Here is an 11,428-nt window from a genome sequence, read left to right on the forward strand (position 1 = left end):
ATTATCAAATAAGATTTATTTCCTTCCTTCTCTTCTTTGTGTATAAGTGTGTGTGTTTGTGTATGTGTATGTGTGTGTTGTAAAAATTGACCTTATAATCAAGAAGAAGCAAAAATAATGACAACAGACAAAAATCAATAAATTAGTTAATAGTTCTGGCAAAGCATTCATTTCTAACAGTTGCTAAGGTGGATTTGGACAGATCCCAAAGGAAACTTCTTCAAATAAATGCAGTTCTTAACTCACTGTGAGATTTGGGAACTTATACAATGCGATTATCTTAAGTAAAGGAACTTCAAATGTGTGAATCATAGCCACAGACAACTCTGAAATCACGTGCCAAAGACAGACTGAGGTTGTGCCCACATTTTTTGAGAGACTTTTCAGTTTGTCACGACAAACTGAAAATTTGCAGTAAATTTGATCTTAATGAACTTGACAGGGAATGAAGAGATAGGATCCAAAGCAGATTAATCCTTTCCAATCAGTGTATTTAACATGAATTTGAATGAAAATCCAAAGACGTGCTAATTTTTGACATTTAACTGTTTTTATTAAGAATTTAAAAAAGCTATTTTGGAAATTTTGGGTATTGAAAGACAAATTTAAATGTCCATTTCTCTTCAAAACCTGTGTGTGTGTGTGTTGGTAACTCCTTTGTTCCTGCTTGCTGTTCCTACTCAGGATCTCTTGAAGCTGCATCTAATAAATTAGAGAATATGAGTGGGAAGTCTACTGCTTTTTCTGGTTCATGAGAAATGCAAAATAACCTTAAGACAAATGGCTTGTGTAGAGGATTTGGGCAAACTCCACAAATTGTGTGTGCACTTATGTATGTGTTTGTGTGTATGGTATACTTTATTTCAAAATATCACCTTAAGAAAATGAGTTTTTTTTTTTCCAATGGAGATACCACATTTGAAAGTCTTCAGGGCTTATGTTTTCATTCTTTTTTTTTTTAAAATATATATAACCCTTCCAGAAAGTTAGGGATTTACATTTGAAAAAGGACAATGCTAAATAAAGATATGAGTGGCAGAATTCCAGACATTGAGGACTGAGAGTGGCGATGCTTCTCCGAGGGGGCTTGGCCTATACATAGAATTCTCTTCACTTGGTACTTTAAAGAAAGCTGCCTCCTTCACTGCATATTTCAAAAATACCTTCCATATTATGAAACCTTCATATTTAAGATGGACGCTATTATCATTTTTAATGGTAAATATTATTTGAAGAGGTATTACTAAATTAGATTGTTTATTCTGTTTGACTCAAAAAAAAAGTGAGGTGTGACTATACAGGTGTGACATCAGTTTTCTTCTATGGCACTGTATTGGAGTTGAAGACATAGTTCTGGTCCAGAATTCTACCACACTCAAGGATTCGCCTGCCTTTTAAAGTCATATTCCCTCTGGAATTTACATAGAAGAAAACTATGACTGCAGTTTGTTCTTTGGTTAGGATAAAAGTGGACAAGTATGCTTCTCTTCCTCCTCTTCCCTCTCACCCTCTCCTCCTCCCTCCAATAAAACTTGAAGTACAGTAGAAAAAAGGTGCACCTAATCTGGAAGATAGATCTGAATCCAAATCTTGGTTTTTCCAGTGTCTGTTTTTAGTCTGAACATTTTTGAATCTAAGGTCATCCTGCTATGAAATGCATAAGATAAGGGAAAACTTGTAGAAATGTAAAACAAATGAGGTATCTATATGCAAATGTCTAGCATGCAGTAGTCATGTGAACAGCTCATATGAATAAATTATTATTCAATGTCTAGTGCTTATTAAAATAATATATGGACCAAAAAAAAAAAAAAACTCGACAGAACTTTCCTCTGCTGGTTTCACGGCCTGTTCTGTTCTCTTAGGCTCCACATGCGGGGAGGGGGCGTTGGTACCGATGGGGAAGTGGAGGCACTGGGCTAAGTCCACGGAGGCTGCCCCACTGGCAGTCGAGAGAGCAATCCTGAGGACCCAGGGCACCGGAGGGCGGCGGCAGCTGCAGCTGCCGCCTTAAGCGTCGCCGATCCAGAGCTGTCACTTTCTGCGCTTCTCCTCTTTGTCACTGGTTTTGGCGCTGTTGTCCGGGTGGCTGCTGGGGTTCTTGCTGAGGTACATTTTGTCCATGGCCTTGAGGGCCTCGGTGAGCTAGTTCTGCAGTTCTGGTGCAGGGTGGTGACCGCGGCCACACCGCCGGGCTGCCAAAGCCAAGGGAGATGAGGTTGGAGTGAGTCAAGCAGCTCTGGATGCCGGGCTCCAGGACGGGGTTGGGCCGCCAGTTCCCTGGGGAAGATAGGTCCTGAGCCAGCAGGTGGTGGTGAACTCTTTGCATATTTTACCAGGAGCATGTTTTTTCTTGTCACTTGCTCTTTGGGAATCGGAATGTTGTCGGTTGAGAAATTCAGCTACTGCTTAGCAGAAAATTCGGTTTCACACATGTACCCAAAGTCCCTGGCTAGGTGGACGGCTTCTCCCTCCACTAGTGATGTGAGATTTAATCCTATTTTGTCCAGTTTTTCTCTTAAAGATCTTCCTCCAGTTTTAGACTTCGACAAGCAGCGATGGGTTTAGACATTCGGGCGGTGAGAGGCGTCGCTGCACTTCCCCACTGTGACCTTGAACTTCGAGGTGGAGCTGAGGAGTGAGAGTCCACCTGGAACTGAACCGAAAACTTCATTGGGTTCACCACGCCACCGAAGAGGTTGTCCTTGTTAATAGGGATGGCGGAGACGGTGTTGCTGTTGCACTTGGGTTACCGTTGACGAGTCCTTGCTTCCCAGAATGCTGAAGTATAACACCGGAGAAGCAGGCCCAGGCAAGTTTAGAGTGGAAAGTAGATGCTTTATTAAAGGACAGCAGAAAGGACTTCTCCTGGAGGAACAAGGGGACCCAAAAGGATCCGTGGAAGGGGAAGTCTTCCTTTTTTTAAAGCTAAGGTCTTCTTTCAGCTTTCCCACACTCCTGTCCTTTGTTTCCCTTTATCTTTCAGTGTCAAAATGAAGGTGAGAAGGCCCCAAAGGTGGGAGATAGGTGGGCTGAAGAAGTAATTTGGGCAGGAAGGGCCTAGGGCAGCTCTTGATTAGCACTTCCCTGTTTGCTGGGAGCTGCTTCATTAACAGTTCCTTAGGATGGGCTCTGGCCTTGGGGACATTAACATTTCAATTTCCCCAAGTGCTGCTCTGTTTTCCTGGACTCCATTCTCAATAACAGCCTCCATTTTATTTATCTTACTGGGTATTTAACCCGATTTACCTAACTACACTAACTACCTATCTAAATCTGGCTTCACTTGGACAGAGATACGGAGCCTTTCTTAATTACTGTTTGATCTGGATGTTAATACCTTCTACAGCAGGATGACCTCAATGGCGTGAGGTAAGGAGTGGATCGGAAGGTCTCCGAGTCCGGAGCCAAGCCCTGCGGGCTGTGCAGGAGGTCCTCTTGCCGCTGGTAGTCCCTGCGAGGATCCATCCAGGCCTGACAGCTGGTGGGGCAGACCCCAGTGTGTGTGTGCAGGAGCCCAGAGCCTGGCTCTGCCTCCCGCGGCTGCGGCTGGGCGTGCAGGGGATTCAGGCTGAACGGATCATTGACATGGGAGCAAGGATCTTGCGACTGGGGGTAGATGGGCTGATAGGGCGGGGGGGGGGGGAGTAAGGGGCTGGAAGTCGGCATTGGGGGTGGGGGACAGCAGCGGGGCACTCATGTAGGGATATTGACCTACAGTGCCCAGCTGGGGCAACCCTGCCGTCCTGTTGCTGGTGCAGTAGTGAAGGTCCTGCCAGTCCCCCATTTCGGCAAGTAGGGACACCCCGGCTCGGCGCTCCTGGCGATGGATCCCGGCCGGGCATGGGCTGGAGGGCTAGGCACGGCCCGCTCCCTGGAATCACTTAGGCAAATTCTCCTTTTTACCTGCTCACCAACAACTCACCTGGGAAGTGATGGATTTATAGCCGCAGCAATCTTGCCGTCAGCTCCAGCTTTTCCCAACAGCCCCATCCCGCTTTCCGGGTCAGTCCCTTGCCAGGGAACCGAAGCAGACTGACTGCTGAGGTTTGCTGGGCTAACGCAAGTATGAGTATGTGTTTTCCCAACCGAGTAGTGGGGGCATCTACGTGCTCATCCTATGGCTCCCCTGCCCTAATCCCCCTTTTATTTTTGAATTCTTTTTCTCTTTTCCCTCTCTAGCTATGAGAGAGGAAACATTCAACCTTTGACTTTCTGGGTCTGACTTATTTCACTTAGCATAATGTTCTCCAGTCCCATCCATTTACCAGCAAATGATGTAATTTCATTCTTCTTTAGAAGTGAATTAAATTCCACTGTGTAAATATATTTAGCACATTTTCTTTATCCATTCAATGTCAATAAGCACCTAGGCTGGTTCTATAACTCAACTATTGTGAATTGTACTGCTATAAACTTTAGCATGCAATATCATTATAGTATCCTGATTTTAGTTCTTTTGGATAAATACCAAGGAGTAAAATAGGTGGGTCATATGGCGGTTCCATTCCTAGTCTTTTGAGGACTCTCCCTATTGCTTTCCAAAGTGGTTATATCAATTTGCAGCCCCACCAACAATGTGTGAATGTACCTTTCCCCCCACTTCCTCATCCACAATTATTGATGGAGTCTTGATGATTATCATTCTAACTGGGGTGAGATGAAATCTCAAAGTAGTTTTGATTGGCATTTCCCTGATTGCTGAGGATGTTGAATATTTTTCATATATGTGTTGACCATTTGTGTTTCTTCTTTTGAGAAATGTCTGTTTAGTTCTTTTGCCCATTTGTTGATTGCATTACTTGTTTTTGTGTGTGTGTGTGTGAGAGAGAGAGAGAAAGACAGAGAGAGAGAGAGAAGTTTTTTGAGTTCTTTATTATACTCTGCATATTAATTCCTTGTCAGAGGAACAGCTGGCAAATATTTTTATTCATTCTTGGTTTTGGTTTTTAGTTTTTGAGCTTTGGGGGTCTTGTTAAGGAAGTTGGTGCCTGCATATATGTGCTGGAATGCTCACCCTATGTTTTCTTCAAGCAGTTGCAAGATTTCTGGTCTAACTCCTAAGTCTTTGAGCCATGGTGATTTACCTTTTGTGCAGGGTGAAAGACAGGGATTTCTTTTCATTCTTCTACATATGGATATGCAGTTTTCCCTGCACCATTTGTTAAGAAGGCTATCTCTTCTCCAACATATATTTCTGGCACTTTGTCAAGGATCAGATGACTGTATCTACGTGGATTTGTCTCTATGCTTTCTATTCTATTCCACTGTTCTTCATATCTTTTTTCCCCCTCCAGTACCACACTGGTATCCCCCTCCCCTTCTATAGCTCTGTAGTATAACTTGAGATCAAGGACTGTCACATGTCTCCAGCATTGCTCTTCTTGCTCAGGATTGCTTTGGTTATTCTGGTTCTTTTATACTTCCAGATGAATTTTAGTTTTGTTAAGAATATTACTGGAATTTTGATGGGGATTGCATCAAATTTATGGAATATATATATATATATATATATATATATATATTTGACAGTGGAATGCATTATAATTCTTATTACATATAGAGAGTACAAGTTTTCATACCTCTGGTTGTAAACAAAGTATATTCACACCAATTCATGTCTTCCTACCTGTACTTTGGATAATAATGATCATCACATTCCACCAACATTAACAACCCTATGCCCCCTCCCTTCCCCTCCAATTACTCTGCCCTATCTAGAGTTCCTCTATTCCTCCCATGCTCCCTCTCCCTATCCCACTATGAATCAGTCTCCTTATATCAAAGAAAACATTCAGCATTTGTTTTTTTTTTGTTTTTTTTTTGTATTGGCTAACTACACTTAGCATTATCTTCTCTAACATCATCCATTTACTTGCAAATGCCATGATTTTATTCTCTCTTATTGCTGAGTAATATTCCATTGTATAAATATGCCACATTTTTTTTTATCCATTCATCTATTGAGGGGCATCTAGGTTGGTTCCACAGTTTAGCTATTGTGAATTGTGCTGCTATAAACATTGATGTGGCTGTGTCCCTGCAGTATGCTGATTTTAAGTCCTGTGGGTATAGTCCCGAGGAGAGGAGAGGGATAGTTGGGTCAAATGGTGGTTCCATTCCCACTTTTCCAAGAAATCTCCATACTGCTTTCCATATTGGCTGCATCACTTTGCAGTCCCACCAGGATTGTATGAGTGTACCTTTTCCCCCACATCCTGGCCAGCACTTATTGTTGTTTGTCTTCATAATAGTATAGATCATTTTTGATAAATGGCAATTTTGACAATATTAATTCTGCCTACTCATCTTCTACCATGTTCTTTGAATCCAGGGTCTGGTGCATGCAGCCCTACTCCTGAGTTACATCTGGGTCCTATTGTGTATAATTATAATGCATCAATTAAAAAAGAAGAAAAAATATTTTAAAAGCAAATTCTTTTTTTTTCTTTTGAACTTTGGTCTGTTTATCAAAAATAGAGATGCATTTCAGATGTACTTTCTTTATAACAATTGAATAACTCTCTAATATTAGGAGTTATATACTTCAGTTAACGATTTTCCTACTGATTGAAATAGGTATATTTCAAATGTAAGAAAATCCTTTTTTTGATGATACTTCAAATTTTAATTTCATTGGTGCATTACAGTTGTCCCTAATGGTGGCATTTGTTGTTACACACACACAATATAGCAATAGGATTTGGCCAATATAATTCCCCAGTATTTCCTTTCTCGCCTCTCCTTCCTCCCCCTGGTCTTTTTCGTCTACCTACTGATTTCCCTTTGGTGTTTCATGAGACACCCCCCCCCCCTTTCTTTACCTTTAAAAGAAAATTCTAAAAAGTACATTATCACATGAACTTAGAAGGGACTGGACCTGCCACTATGACTCAGGACGACCTGTGATAGAGACTTCTGTGCTGGCCAGGAGGAGTTCAGGGCAATTCCTCCCTGGAAACACACAACACAGCCCCTGGAGTCCAGAAGTGAATGCCACCCACAGTGGGAAAACGCACACCCTTTCACAGTGGCTCTTTTTTGGTCCTGGGCCCCGGAGAGAGAGGCTCTGGCCCCACCTCCTGAGGACTGAGATGGCCCTGGGGACCCTCATCAAGTCATCTCGCTCCCTCCCATCCTCCTACCCGTACTTTTCCGTCTCTTTTCCGCTCCCTGGGATCCTCGGTCCCGCGGCTCCCTCCCTAGGCGCAGGGTGCAGAACTTGCTGCGGGGACACAGACCGGTGGGACAGAACCCGCAGGGGAAATATGGGAACTGAGAAGGGGTCGGAGGCGTCCCGGTAAGTTCGATCCCGCCACTCACCGACCGGGGACGCCCAAAGAAAATCAGGCGGTAGCTGAGCCAGGACGCCGAGAAAGAGCGCCGCGCGGAGGGCACCTGCCATGGGTCCGGGGCTGGGAGCACTGCGAGAATGGCCAGCGCACGAGCCTTTAAAGCCCGAGTCCCCGCCCCGGCAATGCCCTTCCTCCTTCTGGCTGGTTCCGGCCGGCTGACTCACAGCGGACCGACCACAGTCATATTTTCCATCAGTTACCCCAGGGTGTAACTGGTCCTGTAGGTCTGGGATCAGGTGGTGGTGCAGGTCCCGCCTGGGTCCCCCGCACTCCCTGCCTGGGCCGGGCCAGGGCACGTCCCCAGCGACTCCTGCTGCCTCCGGCTTCAGCCTTCCCCGCCGCACTCGCCGCGCCTCCCGGGCTGTTACCTGGTGAAGGGGAACCCAAAGCAAAGGAAAAAGTTGGGGCCTCCAGCCAGGGCAACCAAAGTCCGAGCGTCAAAAAATCTGGCTTTCACCCTCAGCAGCCTCCCACTGACTGGTCCCCCAGACATTTCGACATTTTGATGAGGATTGCATCAAATTTGTAGCCGCTTGCCTGAGTGCTCCAAATTCCTGCGTTGCTTATCATTCTGATGTTCCGTGTACCTCACCTCATTCTTTTCCTACCTCCACTTGGGACTTCTAGGGCCCGGGTGTTTAACCATGGTCTTCCCCACCTTCGGACTCATCCCTTTTATTATTAGAATATCCAAAAGTTTCAGACTCTTAATAGAGTCCCGTCTGAAATCAACGTGATTGAAGGCAGTTGTTAGCTAACCTGCCATCAACGATAGTTCTTAGTAGATTCTGTGCCCTTGGACCTAAAACTTTAAGGTAAAATTCTAAAAGCAAAAGCAACTTCTCCTGTAGGAAAAGTTGAGGCTGCCAGGCAGGATGCCCAGCTCTGCTGCCCCCTTGAGGCTGCAAGAGGAACCTCTTTTTCTTTTTCTTTTGAGGTACTGAGGTTTGAATTCAGGGGCGCTCTACCACTGAACCACATCCCCTGCTCATATAAAAATTGTTATTTTGAGAGAAGATGTCGCTAAATTGTCCTGGCCGGCCTCGAACTTGCAATTCTCCTACTTAAGCCTCCAAGAACCTGGGATCACAGGCATGTGCAGCACATCCTGGCTGTGAGTAATCCCTAAAGTTTCCTTTAGTCACTTTCATTGTTACCTCGAGATCCAGTCATTTAAACATCCATGCAACCACAAGATAAGCATCATTCAAATAACTTTAGATACACATTTCAGGTCAGTAGGAGCCTATCCTCCCCACTGGTGGCTGTGGAGGGTAGGACATCTTGTTCATGTGTCCATTTAATGGGGAGAAGACTCAGTGGGTGGGGTCAGAGTGGGATTCAGGTTCTCTCCCCGGTCTCAGCCCAGGTTGCTCTCCACAGCTGCCAGAAGCCACTGGCTCTTACTTCCCTCTCACTTCTGCCCATGACCTGCTGGCCTCATGATGACTGAGACAGGGATGCTGCCAGGGTACGCCTTTGAGGACGACTGCAGAGACCATAGTGAAGAACTGAGGGGAGATGCAGATGCAGCTGTGGATTGAGGTATTGTTGTCCCAGATGATTGTATGGGATAGGGACCCTCAAACACAAGAAGAACCCTCTCTTAGCTCCTGCTTCCATGGAAATACGATTTATCACATAACCAGAGAGTCACACTTTCCCAGTAGGTCCTTTTTTTAAAAAAAATGATTAAATAAAAGCTATAAAGGAATATATATATTCTCAAATATATATATATATATATATATATATATATATATATATATATTCCTTGAAATGTATAAACAACCATCACAATGTGAGATACTCTTACTGTGAACTCAAGGACTAGAGAACACAGGAGAGAATTATTTATTTATCCTGGGAGGATGAGGAAGAGATAATGGCAGGTGATATTTGTGTCCATCCATGAAGGATGACTGGCTCTTGGCTGGGGAAGCAGGTACACCAGGTAGAGGAATGTGCCAGATAGAAAGCCAGGAGGCAGGACAGCGGGGGCTGGTGGGTAGACAAGGGACGCTCAACCATGGGGTATTGGGAAGGAAGAGATGGTGGTGGTGAAACAGGGCAGGGAGGGGATCTGGGAGATCCCAGGGCAGTTGTGAGCCTGGGAGAAAATGTATGAGAGAAACAAGCTCTCTGCGCCTCAGTGGTGCATGCAGGTCCACACGGTGCATGCCTGACACACTCACTCAAACATGCACACTCAGAGTGAGGAGAGCTGAGGTCACCTCAGATATGCCGCCAACTCCTTTTCTGTCCTTTGGTCCCTGTCAGCTCTGAATTTTCTCTGAAGGGGTCAGGAGCCTTTTCCAGTTTGTTTTTGTTTCCGTGATCCTCCCTTGAGACCTTCCAGAAACACAGCCCATCCTCCTGTGCTCTCCCATTTCCCCTCTATTCCTGAAGCATGGTCTGGCCCAAAGCCACTGCCTTCTATTCCTGACACACCCTTGTGGCCCATGGGTTCCCAAGTCTTCCAGACCCCACCTTATGGTATTTACCTGTCCCTCATATTTTACATGCCCCTTGGGCCAACCAGTGAGAACAGGTGTGGGCAGCTAAGTGGATTCTCTGCTTTAACATAAACACAAACACTCCTCATGCATCTGTCCCACGAACACCGTCCTCCGTCCTCCTCACACATTCGTCCACCTTCCTTGGTCTTGCATTTTAGCCTTTATGATTCCAAGAATCAGCAGTTCCAACAATTATACTTTCATTTGTGGTTTGAATCTCCTGTTTAAACACAGAAATATATAATATTGAGGTGGTGGGGGGAGGGGGGGCGGGGGACATGGATTATGCCAGCAGCATGTGAACAACTCTTTTGGGAAGAGCTTGTGGTTAAATCCAGAGCCTCCAGAGTGCTAGGCAAGCAGTCTGCCATTGAGCTACAGCCCCAGTCCAAGGTACTTAACTCTTAAACAAAGAGGTGCTGCTGAGCCTTATTTATTTATTTATACATAGCAGGTATTGAACCCAGGGGTACTTAACCACTGTGCCACATCCCCAGCACCCCCCTTTCATAGTTTATTTAAAGATGGGGTCTTGCTGAGTTGCTTAGTGCTTTGCTAAGTTGCTGAGGCTGGTTTTGAACTTGCGATCCTCCTGCCTAAGTCTCCCAAGCTGCTGGGATTACAGGTATGGACCACCCAGCATCGCTGAGCCTTATGAATTAGCAGCCAGTGGAAGACTGGGAGCTCAGTAGCTTAACTGGGAGTGAAATGTGCCACACCTCAGTAATTTCAAAATCAGCAGTTACGATTTTAAGAAACAAGTTTCTAATTGTTGTCCTTTATTTTAATGTGCAGAGCCTTCTTGCCACCCCAAGTTGGACACATAGCATGAATAAACATTCTTTTAAAATAATTTAAAAGATTTGTGATAAAAATATAACAAAATTTATCATTATAACCATTTTTAAGTGTACAATAAATGTTTCCAGCCTCTGAAATTTTGGTGTTTACTTCTCCAGTCAAACCTGGCCTGTCTTGACTGATACACTACTTTTAAAATTTTTAATTTTTTTCTTTTCCTGTTCAGGGTATCTTGTAAAACAATGCACATTGTTAGAGTTTTCAAAAATTCAACCTGAGCATTTCAGGTCTTTCATTGCTGAGATTAGTGATTTAGGTGGGTTGCATATTTGGACTTTCTCTTAAATATTTGGACATAGTCATCATATTTTCCATTTATTGTGCATTTTGGAAATTTATTTCTCCCTCTGTTTTTGTGTCCTGGCTACTATACTGAATTTTCTTCTGCTGGTTCATGAGTTACACATTCTGTTTTTCTTGTCGTGTTAGTTACTCTTCACTTTTGACAAACACAAATGTTTATTTGCATTTGTCATTAATTTTGCTTTGCCTTATCTGGCATATTTTCACATCTCTTCTGTGTGCTACCTCCAGCCCTATTGATCTTAGACTGCTCTGAATTATGTATCTGGGTTATTTATAAGTATACTTCTTATTTTCTGTTTTCAGTTTTTCCTTCCTCCCCTTTGTTTTTCCACAGTCATAATCTTTAACACATTACTTGGTTACTCATCTTCCTTGGCTCTCTTGTCT

General features: G+C 44.1%; 1 protein-coding gene and 1 pseudogene across 1 annotated transcript in view; both read right to left on the reverse strand.

Moving 5' to 3' along the window:
- LOC124081173 (retinoic acid early transcript 1E) overlaps nucleotides 1–7,848 on the reverse strand; it is a 41,052-nt gene extending 33,204 nt beyond the window's left edge. Inside the window, exons 1-2 of the mRNA XM_058573615.1 lie at nucleotides 7,813–7,848; nucleotides 7,324–7,723 (exon numbers count right to left, since the gene is read on the reverse strand). Coding sequence (XP_058429598.1) covers nucleotides 7,324–7,723; nucleotides 7,813–7,848 — 436 coding nt within the window. The remainder of the gene's footprint in view (nucleotides 1–7,323; nucleotides 7,724–7,812) is intronic.
- On the reverse strand, nucleotides 1,330–3,993 carry LOC124081215 (transcription factor AP-2-alpha-like; annotated as a pseudogene).
- Nucleotides 7,849–11,428: the final 3,580 nt, after the last annotated feature.

The sequence above is a fragment of the Marmota monax genome, unplaced genomic scaffold (genome assembly GCF_021218885.2).
Source record: "Marmota monax isolate L192 unplaced genomic scaffold, Marmota_monax_Labrador192_F-V1.1 WCK01_AAM20220418_F8-fsc00114, whole genome shotgun sequence".
In the NCBI taxonomy this organism is placed as follows: Eukaryota; Metazoa; Chordata; class Mammalia; order Rodentia; family Sciuridae; genus Marmota; species Marmota monax.